This window comes from Scyliorhinus torazame, chromosome 2 (assembly GCF_047496885.1).
Source record: "Scyliorhinus torazame isolate Kashiwa2021f chromosome 2, sScyTor2.1, whole genome shotgun sequence".
Lineage (NCBI taxonomy): Eukaryota > Metazoa > Chordata > Chondrichthyes > Carcharhiniformes > Scyliorhinidae > Scyliorhinus > Scyliorhinus torazame.
In genome coordinates this window covers 27,309,496-27,330,780 of record NC_092708.1, presented here as the reverse complement: position 1 = coordinate 27,330,780, position 21,285 = coordinate 27,309,496, and the positions used below count along the sequence as shown (strand labels likewise).

The following is a 21,285-nucleotide window of genomic DNA, read 5'->3' as shown; positions in this document are numbered from 1 at the left end:
TCACGTATCTGCCCCCGCTATCCGCCACTATGGTCTTTGCCTCAAACATAACCCGCTTCCCCACTAGTATAGCCACCCCCCTGTTTTTCGCATCTAGCCCCGGATGAAACACCTGCCCCACCCATCGTTTGCGTAGTCTAACCTGGTCTATAAGTTTCAAGTGCGTCTCTTGTAACATAACCACGTCTGCCTTAAGTTTCTTAAGGTGTGCGTGTACTCGTGCCCTCTTTATCGGCCCGTTCAGCCCTCTCACATTCCACGTGATCAACCGGGTTGGGGGGCTTTTTACCCCCCCCCCCCATGCCGATTAGCCATCCCCTTTTTCCAGCTCCTCACCCGGTTCCCACGCAGCTGTGTCCCCCCCAGGCGGTGCCCCCCCGCCCACCCCACCCCATTCCGGCTCCCCCCTCTCCCCAGCAGCAGCAACCCAGTAACTCCCCTCTCCCACCCCCCCCGCTAGATCCCCCACTAGCGTAGTTACACCCCCCATGTTGCTCCCAGAAGTCAGCAAACTCTGGCCGACCTCGGCTTCCCTCCGTGACCTCGGCTCGCACCGTGCGACGCCCCCTCCTTCCTGCTTCCCTATTCCCGCCATGATTATCATAGTGCGAGAACAAAGCCCGCGCTTCCCTTTTGGCCCCGCCCCCCCATGGCCAACGCCCCATCTCCTCCACCTCCCTTCCTCCCTCCACCACCACCTGTGGAAGAGAGAAAAGTGACCGCATCGCAGGATTAATAACATAAAACTCATCTTTCCCCCCCTTTTCGCCCCCCATACTCGCCCCACCACTTTGTTTCAAACGTTCTTTGTTAATAACCCGCTTATTCCAGTTTTTCTTCCACAATAAAAGTCCACGCCTCATCCGCCGTCTCAAAGTAGTGGTGCCTCCCTTGATATGTGACCCACAGTCTTGCCGGTTGCAGCATTCCAAATTTTATCTTCTTTTTGTGAAGCACCGCCTTGGCCCGATTAAAGCTCGCCCTCCTTCTCGCCACCTCCGCACTCCAGTCTTGATATACGCGGATCACCGCGTTCTCCCACCTACTGCTCCGAGTTTTCTTTGCCCATCTAAGGACCATCTCTTTGTCCTTAAAACGGAGGAATCTCACCACTATGGCTCTAGGAATTTCTCCTGCTATCGGTCCTCGCGCCATCACTCGGCATGCTCCCTCCACCTCCAGCGGACCCGCCGGGGCCTCCGCTCCCATTAACGAGTGCAGCATCGTGCTCACATATGCCCCGACGTCTGCTCCTTCTGCACCTTCAGGAAGACCAAGAATCCTTAAATTATTCCTCCTCGCGTTATTCTCCAGCACCTCCAGTCTTTCCACACATCGTTTATGGTGTGGCTCGTGCATCTCCGCCTTCACCACCAGGCCCTGTATATCGTCCTCGTTCTCGGCAGCCTTTGCCTTCACGACCCGAAGCTCCCGCTCCTGGGTCTTTTGCTATCCTTTAGCCCTTCAATCGCCTGTAATATCGGGGCCAACAGCTCCTTCTTCATTTCCTTTTTAAGTTCTTCCACGCAACATTTCAAAAACTCTTGTTGTTCAGGGCCCCATGTTAAACTGCCACCTTCCGTCGCCATCTTGGTTCTTGCTTGCCTTCCTTGCCGCTGCTCCAAAGGATCCACTGCAATCTGGCCACTTCCCTCTCCTTTTTCCATCCGTTTCCAGGGGGGATTCCCTTCTGGTTTACCGCACAGTGCTTCTAGCCATTAAAATTGCCGTTGGGGCTCTTATTAAGAGCCCAAAAGTCCGTTCCACCGGGAGCTGCCGAAACGTGCGACTTAGCTGGTCATCGCCGCACCCGGAAGTCAGAGTTATCATTTTCAGCTCACATAAACCGTGCACAATTTCCAATGAATCCCTCCTCCTCTCTGGCCAGCCACTCAGGCTGAGTGCCCAACTATGTCCATTTTGACTTAATAGAGAGTTTCAATCCACATCTTCTCCATCACCAAAACCATAATGTCCTTATGTCTTTTTCTGAGTTATTTGTCAAAGTTATGGTTGGCAGAGGGGAGGAGTCCCATGGAATTTCAGCTTCATATTTAAATTTAAAATCTTTATCTTCAATCCCTTCCGGTTTGACCCAAACTCTGTCTGCAACCTCATGCAGCACGTTCTGGGCCCTACATTTGAAATGAAAATCGCTTATTGTCACAAGTAGGCTTCAAATGAAGTTACTGTGAAAAGCCCCTAGTCGCCATTCCGGCGCCTGTTCGGGGAGGCTGTTACGGGAATTGAACCGTGCTGCTGGCCCGCCTTAGTCTCTTTCAAAGCCAGCGATTTAGCCCTGTGCTAAACAGCCTCTAGGCTCCACTGTTTACTCCACTGTTGGTGCCAGTGGGTCTAAATTCATCTTTTTGACGATACTTTATTAAACATTAATATATATTGAGTTGTTTTGTTTTGGGCCAGCACTGGATAAGCAGGAATTTCCTCCAATTAAATCATAGAATCTACAGAGCAGAAGGAAGCCATTCAGCCCATCATGTCTGCTCTGGCCCTTGGAAAGAGCACCTCACTTAAGCCCACACCTCCACCCTTTTCCCGTAACCCAATAACCCACCCAACCTTTTTGGACACTAAAGTCAATTTAGCATGGCCAATCCACCGTACCTGCACATCTTTGGACTGTGTGAGGAAACCGGAGCACCAGGAGGAAACCCACACAGACACGGGGAGATCATGCAGCCTCCGCACAGACAGTGACCCAAGCCGGGAATCGAACCCGGAACCCTGGAGCTGTGAAGCAATAGTGCTAAAACACTGTGCTGGGCAGCACGGTAGCACAAGTGATTAGCACTGTGGCTTCACCGCCAGGGTCCCAGGTTCGATACCCTGCTGGGTCACTGTCTGTGTGGAGTCTGCACATTCTCCCCGTGTGTGCGTGGGTTTCCTCCGGGTGCTCCGGTTTCCTCCCACAGTCTAAAGACGTGCAGGTTAGGTGGATTGGCCATGATAAATTGCCCTTAGTGTCCAAAAAAGGTTAGGAGGGGTTATTGGGTTGCAGGGATAGGGTGGGGCTTAACTGTTTCGGTGCAGACTCGATGGGCCGAATGGCCTCTTTCTACACTGTAAGTTCTATGTACTATATGTACTAAATATTAGAAAAACTGAAACCATTGTTTTCAGTTCCCACACCAAACTCTTGTTCCTTAGCTCCTAACTCTAACCTTCTCCTTCGCAGCAGTCTGACACGAAACCAGTCTGCTTGTAATCTTGGTTTCATATTTGACCCTGAGAAGAGCTTCTAACAAGATATTTGCACTGTCATTAAGACGTCCTTTTTCTATCTCTGTAACATCACCAGGCTTTGCTCGTCTCAGTTCATTTGCTGCTGAAACTCTCATTCTTGCTATTATTATCTCTGGACTTGACTATTCCAACACACTGCTGACTGGCCTCCTAAATTCTACTCTCTGTAAACTTGAGGTTATCCAATACTCTGCTGCCCATCCTGTTTACTCGCACCAAGTCCTGTTCACCTTTCACCCCTATACTTGCGGATTTACATTGGTTCCCGGTCAAACAATGTCTAGATTTTAAAATGTCCTTGTTTTCAAATCCTTCCATGGTTTCATCCCTTCCTATCTCTATAATCTCCTGCAGCCTCATAACCCTCTGGGATATCTGTTTATCTATATCTGGCTTCTTGTAAATACCTGATTTTTTGGCTCTACTATTGGTGGCCATACCTTAAGCTCTAGAACACCCTCCCCATACCTCTCACCTCTTTATCTCTCTTTTCTCCTTTAAGACACCTTAAAACCTACTCTTTGACCAAACATTTGGTCATCTGACCTAACATTTCCCTCTGTGACTTTTGTTTATAATATTCCCATGAAGCATTATACTTTATCAAGCATCTTACTTCATCAAAGGTGCTATATAAATTTAAGTTGGTGTTGTTTATCCCTGATCAACATTCTCCATTGCTTTGTTGTCGATAACATTGTTACCACTTTCTTTAGATTCGATGTTAATTTTCAAAAGGGTGACCATCCTGATGCAGACATTTTATTCCACTTTAATCCCCGTTTTAAAGAGGAGCTTGAAAAAGTGATATTTAATTCTCGGGGACCAGATGGCTGGGGATTTCAGGGTGAGAAGTATGAAAAGATTGCTTCCAGAAATTCTCCATTTAAGCTGGTATTCATGGTGTGGAACAACTCTTTCCAGGTACTGTCTTTTCAATCTTTTCAGAAATCTGTGATTTGTTCCACGAGGAGAATAAAAATCATAATGAAAATGATAGATTGTAATCTGAAAGAATAAGTTGTTTTTTATTGCTTATTTCCTAAACTGAATATTTTACCAAGTGCAGCAAAGCTCGTAAATGTAGCTTATGTTATGTCTGCCTTGTTTGCCATTCATGTTAACACGGGATTCCAAAGTTGTAAATTACACTGCTCCCCTTAATACCCAATTCATCAGCCAGTCAAACATATGTACATGTATATGCAGCATGGCGTGGTGGAGTACCAATATCTAACACTCAGAATGGTAGGATATGGATTTATGCCAACAATCTCTTACATCTCCGAACGCCTCATTGTGTGGAATTTTTAAGCAGAGGCCAGATGCTTACTCACAGGGTGATTGCCCCTTCAGGCTCCTTTTGCATAATTAAATTGTTCCAGCAGTTTCATATAATTTGTGTATTAAGAAGGGACACCCAGAAACAACTTTCTGAACTGAATTTTGATCTAAATGAAGCAGCTGAAGAATTAATAGATGGCAAAAATGCATTCACTTTCTTCCGTTAGCACTGTGAAATAAACCTGTTATCAAATGTGTCATGGTTTAGTGTCTTTTGTTAAGGTGCTTAATTCATATAGTTACATCTAATATTCTCTTGTATGATTAACTTAATGACAGTGGTAAGGTAAGAAGCAGATCACACTTCAGGGTGAGAACAATAATTGCAGATAAATAGATCACATTTGCTGCATCAATAGCCTTAAATATCCCCCACACACTCTTTTCCCCACACTCCACACCCAGTAACCCCGCTGTCCCACATTTCTCACTTGTAGCCTGGGTCCGCCATGATATTGGGACTCCAGGATGGTGTCCTTTCGGCCCCAGCCGTGGCCTCCTCAGGAGCTGCTGAGCACAAGAGCTGCTAACCTCTGATTTTCCGGCATCGCTCACTAGGCGGCATTCCCACCCTGGTGTCTTGATTCTACGGTACGACCCAAAGGTGGGCTTGACACTGCCTGAGTGTTGTGTGGTTCAGCGACCCTTCCCAAAACAAATTCATCTCTAGCCAGCAGATGAGACTTAGATACCACAACAAGATTCTGCCTAAGCTAAAAATGCTGGAGATCAGACGTAAAATATAGAAGGTCCTGGAAATACATGGAAACTCAGTCAGCATCTGAAAAGAGAAAATGCAACTAATGCTTTTCGACTCTGGACCTCATGAAGTGCCATGGCTTCAGATTAAACATGGGCAAGGAAATCTCCTGCTGATTACCATGTACTGGCCACCATCAGCTGATGAATCAGTACTCCATGTTTTAAAAAAAATATTTTTATTAAGGCATTTATATGAACAAAGAACAAAGAAAAGTACAGAACAGGAACAGGCCCTTCGGCCCTCTAAGCCTGTGCCAACCATGCTGCCCGTCCAAACTAAAATCTTCTGCACTTCCGGGGTCCGTATCCCTCTATTCCCATCCTATTCATGTATTTGTCAAGATGCCCCATAAACGTCACTATCGTCCCTGCCCCCTAGTAATTGACCCCTCTACCCTGGGAAAAAGCCTCTGACTATCCACTCTGTCTACGCCCCTCATAATTTTGTAGACCTCCATCAGGTCACCCCTCAACCTCCATCGTTCCAGTGAGAACAAACCAAGTTTATTCAACCTCTCCTCATAGCTAATGCCCTCCATACCAGGCAACATCCTGGTAAATTTCTTCTGCACGTCTAAAGCCTCCACATCCTTCTAGTAGTGTGGCGACCAGAATTGAACACTATACTCCAAGTGTGGCCCAACTAAGGTTCTATACAGCTGCAACATGACTTGCCAATTTTTATACTCAATGCCCTGGCCAACGAAGGCAAGCATGCCGTATGTCTTCTTGACTACCTTCTCCACCTGTGTTGCCCCTTTCAGTGACCTGTGGAGCTGTACACCTAGATCTCTCTGACTGCCATACTCTTGAGGGTTCTACCATTCACTGTATATTCCCTACCTGCATTAGACCTTCCAAACTGCATTACCTCACATTTGTTTAGACCTTCCAAAATGCATTACCTCACATTTGTAATGTTTTATATTTATGAACAATAAATACAAACCAACGCAAGAGCAAGAACAAACAGGAAGATCATAATAAATAAATAAATAACTCTAATGAGCCAAGGTTTAAAAACTCCAAAGTATGTTATGGAGTTCACCTGACCTATAACGTTTTATGTTGAATTTGGCTTGGATGAGCACAGGAGCCTACCCTTCAGGTGCAATTCAAGTCTTCCTAGACACTTTAATCAAAATAAGCTTTATTCTAAGAACTTAGTTAACATTTATATAAACACACACAGCAAGAATTTTTATCAATTACAAACATGAAGACCCCACACAGCTTTGTTAATCTATGTATAACCCTTAATGAATTCCCCGTTAACTGTTCCAATTCAAAAAAAAATCCCATAAACAAAAAAAAAGCCTTTTTAAGGGTGTGGCCCAGCACTCTGCATTCTAACTTGAATAAGACTGACTTTTCCTGAGATTCTGACCCCGTCTCATCAGCAGGTTTAAACCCTTCCGGAAAGCAAACTATATCTTTTAAGTTAATAAAACAACAGGAAGCTATAATCAATGTTTTTTTTTCCTTGGAACAATTATTTAAAATGAAAATAGAGAGACAGGCCAAAATACTTCTGTCCTCTGTCTAAGTCCACAGGAGCCAAATGTGAAAGCGAAACCAAAAACAGCTCGCAGTGCCACAGCCCAGCTCCACCCACACAATGACATCACTGAAGCCATGTCATAAGACAGAAAACCTTTCTTAAAGGGACACTCGTATGACACTAACCAACACCCAACCCCCCCCTGCCATTCCCTTTATCCCGCCCTGTCTTTCCCATATTGGCCCCTTTATCTCCCCTCCCCCCTCCTCCCCCACCCTGCTGACGCCTCAATTCTCCTTGAAGAAGTCGAAGAATGGCTTCCACCTCCTGGCAAACCCATCAACCGACCCTCTTAAGATGAACTTGATTGTCTCCAACCTTAGGAACTCCGGCACGTCACTCACCCACACCCCCGGTTTCGGTGGCTCCGAGTCCCTACACTCCAGTAAAATCCATCTCCAGGTTAACAGGGAGGCAAAGGCCAGAATATCGGCCTCTCTTGCTCCCTGAACTCCCGGGTGTTCCGACGCTCCAAATATTGCCACTTCTGCACTCGAGACCACCTTCATCCTCAATACCTCAGACATTACATCCGTGAAGCCCTGCTAGAACCCCTTCAGTTTTGGGCATGCCCAAAACATGAGAACATGGTTCGCGGGCCTCCCCATGCACCGACCACACCTGTCCTCTACCCGCTCAAAGAACCTGCTCATCCTAGCCACCGTCTGTGCACCCTATGAATTACCTTAAGCTGGATAAGGCCGAGCCTTGCGCACAATGAGGTTGAATTCACATTCCTCAGAGTCTCCTCCCACAACCCAGCCTCCATATCCCCACCAGTTCCTCCTCCTATTTCTGTTTGACTTCTCCTATCAGGGCTCCCTCCCTCCATTAGCTCGTTGTAGATCTCGGACACCTTGCCCTCACCCACTCCTTCCCTTGATAGCACCATATCCTGTAATCCCAAGGCCGACAAACCGGGAAGGATGGCACCTGCTTCCTCACAAAGTCTCGGTGCTGTAAGTATCTGAACCCATTCCCACTGGGCAGCTCATATTCCTCCTCTTAAGTCCTCTGAACTCGCAAAGCTGCCCCCTACAAACAGGTCCCCAAATGGCTCAATCACTGCCTGAAGCCACCCCCGAAATCTCACGTCCAACCACCTCAGTGCAAATCTGTGATTGTCGCGAATTGGTGCCCACACTGAGGCACCTTCCAACCTCAGATGCCGCCGCCACTGTCCCCACACACCCACAAGGCCTCCACCACCCCAGGGCTCGTGGAGTCAATAATGCCCTGAAACTCGTACCCTTGCAAGAGGCTGCCTCCATCTGCCCCCATGCCTACCCTTTCCCCATTATACAATTCCTCACCATAGCAATGTTTGCTGCCGAATAATAATTCATTATGTTTGGCAAGGCCAACCCCCCCTCCCCCCTCGCCCACATTCCAACAGCACCTTCTTAACCCGTGGGGCTTTCCCTGCTCACAAAAACCCCCAAAATCAAAGTGTTGACTTTCTTAAAGAATGATTTTCGAATAAAGATCGGGAGGTTTTGAAAGACAAATAAGAGCTTCGGCAGCACCGTCAGTTTCAGTGTCTGCACCCGCCCTGCCAGTGATATTGGCAGCACATCCCACCTCTTAAAATCCCCCCTCATCTGTTCCACCAACTGTGCAAAGTTCAACTTGAGCAGCTACTCCCGTCCCCACCCCACCTGAATACCCAAATATCTGAAGCTCGCCCCCACCACCTTGAACGGCAGCTCGCCCAACCTCCTCTCCTGCCCCCTAGCCTCAATCGGGAACCCCTCACTCTTCCCCATGTTTAGCTTATATCCAGAAAACTGGTCAAACTTCTCCAAAATACTCATAATCCCTCCCGATACCTCCCAGTGGGTCCAAGATATAAAGCAGCAGGTCGTCACGAAGAGCGAGACCCTATGCTCAACAACCCCTACCCCCGCAAAATCCCTTTCCAGTTCCTCAATGCTCTAAGAGCCATTGTCAATGGCTCTATTGCCAAGGCAAAAAGCAATGAGTGGGCACCCCTGCCTTGTCCCGCGGTGAAGCCCAAAGTACCCCGAGCTCATCCGATTCGTCTGCTCCCTCACCGGCGCCCTATACAACAATCGGATCCAGTCCACAAACCCCTGCTCGAACCCGAACCATCTTAACACTTAGGATGGGCCTTTAGGATTAACCTGGGCGGCACGGTAGCACAGTGGTTAGCATTGTTGCTTCACAGCGCCAGGGTCCCAGGTTCGATTCCTGCTTGGGTCACTGTCTGTGCGGAGTCTTCACGTCTCTCCGTGTCTTATTTGGGTTTCCTCCGGGTGCTCCGGTTTCCTACCACATGTTCCGAAAGACGTGCTGTTAAGTGTATCGGACATTCTGAATTCTTACGCGTGTACCCGAACAGGCGCCGGGGCATCATTATCACGTTTAGTAGTCTCCTAACATTTGGTGACATTTGCTTCCCCTTTACAAACCCCGTCTGATTTTCCCCGATTAGCCTCGGCACACAGTCCTCAATTCACAAGACGAGGATCTTTGCCAGTAACTTAGCGTTCATATTTAGTAGCAATATCGGGCAACAGGACCCACTCCTTCTTTAGTATTAGGAATTTAGACGCTTGCGATAATGTAGAGGGGAGCTCCTCCTTTTTCCGCGCCTCAATATAAACCCCCACCAGCAGGCGCCCAGGTTCCTGCCAAACTTCTTGTAAAATTCTACAGGAAACCCTACCTGCATCATACTCATACACTGCCCCTCTGGCCCTCGGCAACTGCTCGACTGCCTTCCGTGGGTACCAACCCGAACCCGGTCTGGAGATTCTGCCTCTCCTTCAACAACCCTGCCTCCGGGCCTCCGAATACCTCCTGTCCACCAGCAGAATCTCGTCCACCAACCTTGTCATCTCTGCTCGTTCCACCTTTTCCCTGTTTTCAAATATGTTTGTGCGTGTTCTCAGACTTTGTATTTTCTGCCCAATAGAAGAGGTTGGAAGAGAGAATAACCCGGGTGGGAGGGGTCTTTCATTATGTTGCCCAGTTTTCCAAGGTTTAGTGGATAGTGCAGGAGAGCATGCCAGGAGCAACATCAGCCATACTGAAAAATGAGGTGTCAACCCGGTGAAGCTACAACACAGGACTACTTGTGTGTCAAACAGCATAAGGAGCAAGTAATAGACAGAGCCACGTGATTCCACAACAAAAACATGCAGTCCTATCACATCCAACCGTCAATGGTGGTGGACAATTAATCAACTCACCGGAGGAGGAGGCTCCACAATTATCCCCACCCTCAATGATGGAGGAGCCCAGCACATCTGTGCAAAAGACAAGGCTGAGGCATTCGCAACAATCTTCAGCCAGAGGTGCCAAGCGGATGATCCATCTCGGGAGATCCTCAGCATCACACAAGTCAGTCTTCAGCCAATGTGATTCACTCCACGTGATATCAGGAAATGACTGGAGGCACTAGATACTGCAAAGAATATGGGTCCTGGTAATATCCCTGATAGTACTGAAGACTTATGCTCCAGAACTTGCCACACCCCTAGCCAAGCTGTTTCAGTACAGCTACAACACTGGCATCTACCCAGCAATGTAGAAACTTGAAAAATATATATTTTTATTAGAATTTTCCAATTTAACAATTAGGCATATAAAACACATAGGGCGGGTTTCTTCATCTCTTTCCATCAGCAAGCCGTCGGGATTCTCCGTTTCGCTGGCTGGTCAATGTGGGGCAGCTCCAGGCCGTCGGCTGCCAGAAAAATGGAGAATCCCGACGGTGGAGAATTCAGCCCATGAACTTTACAGAGTGAGATGTTTGTTATGTGCAATTTACATGTACCCCTTTCCTCAGCCTTCCCCCTACCCTTGCTCCCCATTCCACCCTCCCCTCCCCACCCCTCCCCCCGTTGATAGTCGGACTCCATCTTGGCCCCTTGTTCAGCCATGGGTTTTGTATTGTTGTATCCTTTCTTTCATTTTGTGATTGTTGTTGTCACCCCTATGGCTTCGCTGGGGGAGAGGGGCCTCTCTGTATCCCCTCTCGCTTTTTTCCCCAATGTCCCTTCTTGATACTTCTCTGGCTTCCTTCCTTGCCTCTCCCCCCCCCCCCCCCCCCCCCCCGTTCCTCTCTGTTCTGTGTGATCTTCTCTACCCTCATTGGTCCCCCCCTTTCTTCCTAATCGCAATTGGCTTCGAACAAGTCTTGGAACAGGCTGTTGAATAGTCCCCACACTTTGTGGAAACCCTCGTCCCACCCTCGATAATGTATTTGATCTTCTCCAGGTGGAGAAATTCCGACAGGTCTGCCAATCTACAGCTGTGGGCGGTGCTGCTGATTGCCAGCCGAGCAGGATTCGCCGTCGTACGATTGAGGAAGCAAAACCAAGGGCATAGGCCCTCTTCCCCATATGTAGTTCTGGCTGGTCCGACACCCCAAAGACTGCCAATCTCGGGCATGGTTCCACCCTCACCCCCACAACCTTGGACATCGCCTTGAAGAACGCTATCCAGAACCCGACAAGTCTGGGCAGGCCCGGAACATGTGGGTGTGGTTGGCCGGGCCTCCCTGGCACCATCCACATTTATCCTCCACCCGGTCCGGGAAGAACCTGTTCATTCGGGGTCTGGTTAGGTGAGTCCTGTGCACCACTTTAAACTGCATGAGGCTTAGCCCTGTGCAGGAGGAGGTGGCATTGGCCCTACTTAGTGCATCGCTCCAGAGTCTCAACCCTACTTCCATCTCAATTGCATCCTCCCATTTCTGTCTTGCTCTGTCTAATGGTAATCTCATTCTTTCTAAAAGTCATCTGTACATGTCACCACAGTTCCCCTTCTCCAGACTGTCCATGTCCAGCAGTTCCTCCAGCAATGTGTCTCTCGGGGCCCTAGGGTACCTTGTTGTCTCATAGAATCATCATACAATTTACAGTGCCGAAGGAGCCCATTTGGACAGAGCAGCCCATTTAAGCCCACGCCTCCAGCCTATCCCAGTAACCCCACCTAACCTTTTTGGAAACTTAAGGTCAATTTATCAATACACCTAATCTGCACATCTTTGGACTGTGGGAGGAAACTGGAACACCTGGAGGAAACCCACGCATTAATATGGACTAGCCATATTAATACTGTGGCTGACCCCCTAAAGCCTGTCCACCATCTACAAGGCACAAGTCAGGAGTATAATGGAATACTCTCCACTTGCCTGGGTGCGTAGTAGCTCCAACAGCACTCAAGAAGCCCGACACCATCCAGGACAAAGCAGCCCGCTTGATTGCTCCCTCTTCTACAAACATTCAAACCCTCCACCACCGACGAACAGTGGCAGCCGTGTGTACCATGTACAAGATGCACTGCAGTAACTCGCCAAGGTTCCTTAGACAGCACCTTCTAAACCCATGACCATCTAGAAAGACAAGAGCAGCAGATACCTGAAAACCCCACCACCTGGAGGTTCCCCCCCGAGTCACTCACCACCCTGACTTTGAAATATAAATCCGTTCCTTCACTGTTGCTGGGGCAAAATCCTGGAACTCCCTCTCTAACAGCACAGAGGATGTACCTTCACATCAGGGACTGCAGTGGTTCAAGAAGGCAACACATCACCACCTTCTGAAAGGCAACTAGGGATGGGTAATAACAACTGGCCTAGCCGGCGACGCCCACATTCCGTAAATGAATTGTAAAAATAGATGTGTGACCTTGGTTAAACTGGTATCTCTGAAGCAATAGGTGCTGTACCTGAATATTATAGCCCAAAATTCTTTAACTATGCCATTGAACCTTAATCTCTGCGACATGGATGGGCATAGTAGAATTTGCAAGTTATAGCACTGGAACTCTTCACTAAGTTAAATCAGAAGCTACAATTCATTGGAACTTGTTATATACTGTGATGCTGTGTCAAACATATCATTTGTTTTGAGAATTAATTATCATTTACAAACTCTTTGTTTAGGTGTCTGTGAATGGTAGACATATCCTTGACTACCCACACCGATTAGAAGATTGGAAGCCAGATACTGTTATAGTTTTTGGAGATATACAAGTTGAAAGTATTGATGTTCTCAAACTTTGAGGCTAAAATAGGTAAATATAACTTGTAATGTAATCCCATGAGTACATAGAACATAGAACAGTACAGCATAGTACAGGACTTCGGCCCACGATGTTGTGCCGACCATTTATTCTAATCTAAGATCAACCTAAATTACACCCCTTCAATTTACTGCTGTCCATGTGCTTGCCCAAGAGTCGCTTAAATGTCCCGAATGACTCAGACTCCACCACCTCTGCTGGCAGTGCATTCCACGCACCCACCACTCTCTGCGTAAAGAATCGACCTCTGCCATCTCCCCTATATCTTCCTCCAATCACCTTAAAATTATGTCCCTTCGTGACAGCCATTTCCGCCCTGAGGAAAAGTCTCTGACTATCCACTCTATCCATGCCTCTCTTCACCTTGTACACCTCTATCAAGTCACCTCTCTTCCTTCTTCGCTCCAGTGAGAAAAGCCCTAGCTCCCACAACCTTTACGGGCAGCACGGTAGCATTGTGGATAGCACAATTGCTTCACAGCTCCAGGGTCCCAGGTTCGATTCCGGCTTGGGTCACTGTCTGTGCGGAGTCTGTACATCCTCCCCGTGTGTGCATGGGTTTCCTCCGGGTGCTCCGGTTTCTTCCCACAGTCCAAAGATGTGCAGGGTAGTTGGATTGGCCATGATAAATTGCCCTTAGTGTCCAAAATTGCCCTTAGTGTAGGGTGGGGTTACTTGATTATGGGGATAGGGTGGAGGTGTTGACCTTGGGTAGGGTGCTCTTTCCAAGAGCCGGTGCAGACTCGATGGGCCGAATGACCTCCTTCTGCACTGTGCATTCTATGATCTATAAGACATGCCCTCCAGTCCAGGCAGCATCCTGGTAAATCTGCTCTGTACCCTTTCCAAAGCATTCACATCCTTCCTATAATGAGGCGACCAGAACTGGACACAATATTCCAAGTGTGGTCTAACTAGGGTTTTATAAAGCTGCAGCAAAACCTTGCGGCTTTTAAACTCAATCCCCCTGTTAATGAAAGCCAACACACCATACGCCTTCTTAACAACCCTAACAACCTGGATGGCAACTTTGAGGGATCTATGTACGTGGACCCCAAGATCCCTCTGTTCCTCCACACTTCCAAGAATCCTGCCTTTAACCCTGTATTCCGCATTCAAATTCGACCTTCCAAAATGAATCACTTCTCATTTATTTAGGTTGAACTCCATCTGCCACTTCTCAGCCCAGCTCTGCATCCTGTCAATGTCCTGTTGTAACCTGCAACAGCCCTCAACACTATCTACAACTCCCCCAACCTTCGTGTCATCGGAAAACTTACTAACCCACCCTTCCACTTCCTCATCCAAGTCAGTTATAAAAACCACAAAGAGCAGAGGTCCCAGAACAGATCCCTGCGGGACACCACTGGTCACCAACCTCCAGGCGGAATACTTTCCATCCACTACCACTCACTGTCTTCTTTCGGCCAGCCAATTCTGTATCCAGACAGCCAAATCTCCCTGTATCCCATGCCCCTTAACATTCTGAATGAACCTACCATGGGGAACCATATCAAATGCCTTATTGAAATTCATACACACCACATCCACTGCCCGACCTTCATCAATGTGTCTCGTCACATCCCTCAAAGAATTCAATGAGGCTTGTGAGGCATGACTTGCCCCTCACAAAGCCATGCTGACTATTTTTAATCAAACTATGTTTTTCTAAATAAATCTCTCAGAATCATTTCCAGCATTTTGCTCACTACAGACATAAGACTGACTAGTCTGTAATTCCCAGGGATTTTTCTATTTCCTTTCTTGAACAGGGGAACAACATTCGCCTCCCTCCAATCATCCGGTACTACTGCAGGGGAGAGTGAGGACGCAAAGATCATCGCCAATGGCGCAGCAATCTCCTCCCTTGCTTTGCGTAGTAACCTTGGGTATATCCCGTCAGGCCCAGGGGACTTATCTATCCTGATGCTTTTCAAAATTTCCAGCACATCCCCCTTAATACCAACCTGCTCGAGTCTATTAATCTGGTTCACACTGTTCTCATGAGCAACAAGGTCCCTCTCTCTAGTGAATACTGAAGCAAAATATTCATTTAGGGCCTCTCCCATCTCCTCAGACTCTAGGTACAATTTCCCTCCACTATCCCTGATCGGTCCTACTTTCACCCTGATCATCTTCTTATTTCTCACATAAGTGTAGAACGCCTTGGGATTTTCCCTAATCCTTCCCTCCAGAGCCCCCTTCTAGCTCTCCTCAGTCCATTTTTGAGTTCCTTCCTGTAACCCTCTAGAGCCGTGCCAGATCCTTGCTTCCTCAACCTTACGTAAGCTTCCTTCTTCCTCTTGACTAGAAGCTCCACTTCTCTTGCCATCCAAGGCTCCTTCACCTTACCATTCCTTCCTCGTCTCAGTGGGACAAAACTATTCAGCACTTGCAGCAAGTGCTCCTTAAACAACCCCCACATTACTGTTGTGCATTTCCCCAAGAACAATTGTTCCCACTTTATGCTCCTCAGCTCCTGTCTAATAGCAGTATAATTTCCCCTCCCCCAATTAAATACCTTCCCATACTGTCTGTTCCTGTCCCTCTCCATGACTATGGTAAAGGTCAAGGAGTTGTGATCACTCACCGAAATGCTCTCCCACCGAGACATATGTTACCTGGCCTGATTCGTTGCCGAGCACCAAGTCCAATATGGCATCCCCCTAGTCAGCCTATCTACATATTGAGTCAGGAATCCTTCCTATACACACCTGACAAAATCTGCTCCATCCAAACCATTTGCATTAAGGAGGTTCCAGTCAATATTAGGGAAGTTGAAATCTCCCATGACAACAACTCTGTTACTTTTGCACCTTTCCAAGATCTGCCGCCCAATCTATTCCTCTATCTCTCTGCTGCTATGGGGGGGGGGGGGGGGTCTATAGAAATCTCCCAATAAAGTGACTATTCCTTTCTTGTTTCTGACTTCTACCCATACTGATTCAGTAGACAATCCCTCCTCGACTACCTCCTTTTCAGCAGCTGTGATGCACTCCCTAATTAACAGAGCCACTCCCCCTCCTCTTTTACCGCCCTCCTTATTCTTCTGAAAACATCGTAGTTCCAAGTACTGATCCATGCTCTAAGCTCATCTCCCTTATTCCTGACACTCCTTGCATTGAAACAGACACACTTTAACCCATTCCACTGAGTGCAACTTTGCCCTATCAACTGTCTATCCTTCCTCCCAGATTTGCCGCATACTATCTCTTGACTGTTCAACAGCTACCGTATCCTATGATCCATAGCTCTGGTTCCCATTCCCCCTGCCAAACTAGTTTAAATCCTCCCGAAGAGCTCTAGCAAACATCCCACCCAGGATATTGGTGCCCCTCCAGTTTAGGTGCAATCTGTCCTTCATGTACAGGTCCCACCTTCCCCAGAAGATATCCCAATGATCTACATATCTGAAGCCTTCCCTCTTGCACCAACCCTGTAGCTACGTGTTCAGCTGCACTCGCTCTCTGTTCCTTGCCTCACTTGCACGTGGCACCGGTAGCAATCCTGAGATCACTACTCTGCTTATCCTGCTCTTTAGCTTCCAACCTATTTCCCTAAAATCACTTTTTAGATCCTCATCCCTTTTCTTAGCTGTGTTGTTGGTGCCTATGTGCTCCACGACTTCTGGTTGCTCCCCCTGCCCCTTAAGAATCCTGTAGACTCGATCCGAGACACCCCTGGCCCTGGCACCCGGGAGGCAACATACCTTCCGGGAGTCTCGTTCGCGACCACAGAATCTCCTATCCATTCCCCATAACCATTGAGTCACCTATCACTATTGCTTTTCTATTCTCCCCCTATGCTTCTGAGCCACAGAGCCAGGCTCAGTGCCAGAGACCTGGCCGCTAGGCCCTTCCCCCAGTAGATCATCCTCCCCCCAACAGCATCCAAAACGGTATACTTGTTTTGAAGGGGAACGGCCACGAGGGATCCCTGCACTGTCTGCTGGTTCATTTTCCTTCTCCTGACTGTAACCCAGCTGTAACCCAATAAAGTGACTACTCCTTTCTTGTCTCTGACTTCTACCCATACTGACTCAGTAGACAATCCCTCCTCGACTACCTCCTTTTCAGCAGCTGTGATGCACTCCCTAATTAACAGTGCCACTCCCCCTCCTCTTTTACCTCCCTCCTTATTCTTCTGAAAACATCGAAACCCCGAACATCTAACAACCATTCCTGCCCTTGTGAAATCCACGTCTCTGTAATGGCCACAACATCGTAGTTCCACGTACTGATCCATGCTCAAAGCTCATCTCCCTTATTCCTGACACTCCTTGCATTGAAACAGACACACTTTAACCCATTCCACTGAGTGCAGCTTTGCCCTATCAACTGTCTATCCTTCCTCACAGATTCGCCTTGGGTGTGGCTACCTCCCTGTAACTCCTCTCTATCACCCCCTCTGCCTCCCGGATGATCCAAAGTTCATCCAGCTCCAGTTCCCTAACACGGTCTCTGAGGAGCTGGAGTTGGGTGCACTTCCCGCAGGTGTAGTCAGCGGGGACACTGGTGGTGTCCTTCACCACCCACATCCTGCAGGAGGAGCATGCAACTGCCCTAGCTTCCATCCCCTCTGATCTGAATTCCCAGAGAGATTTCAAAGGGAAAAAAATAAAAGATTAAACACCCGTTAGGCCCTTAAAAAAATAATATATATATACTGCTGCTACTCTCTCAAGTGAACCTTCTAAAATTGGTGATTCGGCTAAATGATACAAAGATAGCTTGCTGCCCGCAAAAAACAAAAAAATTTTTAAATGAAAAAACCAAAAACAAACAACTCTTATCTTACAGAATGTAGCTGCCCTGTGAACCAACTGGAACTCTGCCCTCTGACTCTGCTCCCAGTCAGCTGCGTTCTCTGTAAACGGCCAGCTCCCTTCACGCTCTTTGAGGAAATGTAGGAAATGAAATGAAAGGAGCACCTTGCTCCCTCCTCACCTAACTCCCTCAGTCACCAAACCCTCACTTTAACACTCAAATGCAACCCAGTCAGCACTCAGTGCAAACTCACTGAGTACTAATTGAAAGTTGTATAGTAAGGGTTAAGAGATGGCATGGATTACAGAAATAGTTAGTGCTGGATGCTTAATTTATGAACATTGTAAATGGGAGTGAATCTAAAAGTGGTGAAATAATTGGATTATTCTCTGTAAACAATTGATTCACATATATGAAGTTACAAGCCTTACCCTTGAGGGAAGGATTCAAATTTACTCTTGGAATGATGCCAACTAACTGACTTTGGTGGTGTTCATGCCTGCACACCCGCAAGATGCTTTGGGGCAAGTTTAACTTTTGCCAATAATGTAAAACGGAAATAGTGGATGGGCTGCCCTGAAATTTGGAAATGAAGATCAGGAAGTGGTGGATAATGGCCAATATCATGTATTTTACACTATTGAATAAAATCTCTCTGTCTGAGCACTGCATCCACAAGTTTGGTCAAGACCTTGTCCAGGAAATGATCTTTCCAAATGTATGGCTGAGATGTAAATAACTGGATCGCACCCTACAACTAGACTAATGGTTAACCTTTTGAGAAATATGAAATCTGCATTATCCGAGGTATATTGCTATTGACCAGTTTGTGTCATGAACATTACTGCAGAGGTGGTGAAAGACTGCTCCCCGCTGGCAAAATGAGGGATTTCACTTAGAGATGGCGTTTAATCCATGCGTTTATATTCCTCGAAACAGAAGCACAAAACATACCTAAATACAAAATAATTAGTCTCCACTTGCTGTCTTTTGTAAATATGCTTCAGAATATTTTTTATATATCTGAAGAGGGATTTTTTTGGACATTATGCCACAATGATAATAGGCAACATCTAACTTTTATCTTGTATAGCACTTGCCATCAAATTCTGTTTCTATACTTAATTTATTCCATCAACATTCATCTCCCGCATGTGCATTTAATTTATTATCCAGCTATTAACCTCTGCATTTATAAGCAATTATTATACTGGAATTAAACACTTCATTTATAATTAATTTCAATTTATAATTTATTATACTAGAGTTAAACTGCATTTATATCCAATTTATTATGCTACAATTAAATACCTAAACTAAAATTAATTTATAATTTAATATTCTGCAATTAACCACTTCATTTATAATTAATTAATTTGTAATTTATTATACTGGAATTAAACATTACATGTACATCCAGTTTATTCTACCATCATTAACATCATGCCATGAACACCTAACCAATGATGTTACCATTAACTTCAGTATTTATACTGAATTTATTACACTACCATTGAACTCTGCAAATTGCCAATTCCTGATCCCGTATGGTGGAGAGACCCACACATGTCAAAATTGGTGGAGTCTGACCCCTTGTAAACCCTTGACACATTTAATTTGAATAATGCTGATGGGACAACACAAGAATCTGGCCATCAGGAGACTAGATAGACGGAGGTTTAGGGACAGCCCGTCAAAATATCCTGCCCCAACAAAGAAGCAATTGGCAATTTCCACCTTTCCTTAACCAGGAATTTCTGGACTTGCACTCATACCCATTTATTACACCATCGTTAATCTCATGCATGCTGAATATATTCTACTTTTACCATCCAACTCTGCAGCTTTGACCATTTTATTACACCACCACTAGGTTCATGCCCGATTATCCAATTTGCTACAATGCAATTAACCCCAACATTTCCACTCAATTTATCCCCACTGATGTTAAACTCTGACTTTTTAAATCCATTATTACACTACAACTAAACTTGTGCGCTATACCTAATTATCTTACTGTCATTAAACTCTGCATGTATTTCCAATTGATTACACTGCAATGAAACATCATATTTATTCTGAGTTTATTACATTGACCGTAAATTGTGCTTGTATGCAAATTATTGCATTGGTGTTAATTTCATTATGTATATTTTTCCCCAAATGCTTTTTCCTACAGCTGGTGAAGGAACAGAATGAAACTTCTAAAGCAAAGTTGAATTACACATCAAGAGTTAAAATAGCAATTTATCAGCTTCTGCATTTTGTTCTGTCTATACTTGAATATTTGTTAATTTGTGTGATGATTTTTTAGATTTGTTTCATACAATGCCGATATTGATTCCCTTTAGATATAGAGGAATGAAAATGTGCTGTGTGTTAGGTTTTGTGGAAGGGTTACTTCTGTAAAGCTTCATTGTTCAGTCTGCATTATTTTCAGCTGGACTATTAAAATAATACCCTTTTTAACAAATCAACAGTGTTCACTGCATTTTAATTTAAGGCATTGTTTTCAAATCAAATCACAAAAGGGATATTTGAAAATTCAAAATGAAAACAATAACCATCAATTGAACTGGCCCTTAAAAAACAAGGGTAAAAATAGGTGGGTTCTGATGGAACTTTTACAACATAATGCAAAGAAACACAACCCCCAAAAATAAACTGGAAAGTGGCTAATGTTTTAATATGTCACTAGAGTGAATTATGGGAGAAATTACTGTATAGGTCTGTGAGGTCAGCATCTGTAATGAAAGACATGTTAGTCCGTTACAAAGAAAGTAACTCAAGAAATTTGGCAAGAGAGCAGGCAATATATCTCAGCCAAAGTGGATTCATGAAAGGCAGATCATGCCTAACAGTCATAGTGGAATTCTCTGAGGTAATATGACTGAAAATCTTGCCTTCTTAAAAAAAAATCACCCACAAGAAACTTACGACTAAAGTGGAAGTTCTAAAGATCAAACAGGAAATCATAAAATTAAATGATAAATAGACTGGATAATTTGAAGCATACTGTAGTTAACAATTAAACAGTTCTAACTGAGCTGCTATAACTGATGGACCCCCTCAGGCATCCACCCTGAAACCTCGTTACTATTTGTCTTATGCATATTAATAGTTTCAGTGAGGTTATTTTAGTGTGCGGATGATACCAACCTGTCTGGCAAAGCAGAATTTTATAAAGAGGGTGATATTTTTCAAAGGCACCTTCTGGAGCAGTATCTTGGATCCCTAGCATGCAATACTGAGCTAAGTATTTTATTCCAAGCAGAAAATTAAATAACAAGATATTTCTTGTTAAGGTATTGAACGTTACATTGCAGACTGCCAAGGTAAAAGGTACATCTGGATAGCTGTACGTTCCCAGGCTGTGGAGTAGTGTCAAATGCAAACTATTGTACTTGGATGTTGCATTCAATTTTGATCAACCCATTTCAAAAAAGAAGAGCCACAAATTGTTAAAACCAATGCACAGATTATGGCTGTTGGCCATAGATTATGAGGGTTGATTTTATCCCATTGATCCCC

The 21,285-nt window shown here is 45.8% G+C and overlaps 1 protein-coding gene across 1 annotated transcript in view; it reads left to right on the top strand.

The window, feature by feature from the left end:
* The window catches only part of LOC140407757 (galectin-8-like), a 40,528-nt gene extending 20,301 nt beyond the window's left edge, over positions 1–20,227 (top strand). The window contains exons 3-5 of the mRNA XM_072495043.1: positions 3,981–4,188; positions 12,849–12,979; positions 19,934–20,227. Of these exons, the coding sequence (XP_072351144.1) occupies positions 3,981–4,188; positions 12,849–12,968 (328 nt within the window). The 3' untranslated portion in view covers positions 12,969–12,979; positions 19,934–20,227. The remainder of the gene's footprint in view (positions 1–3,980; positions 4,189–12,848; positions 12,980–19,933) is intronic.
* The last annotated feature ends 1,058 nt before the right edge of the window (positions 20,228–21,285 follow it).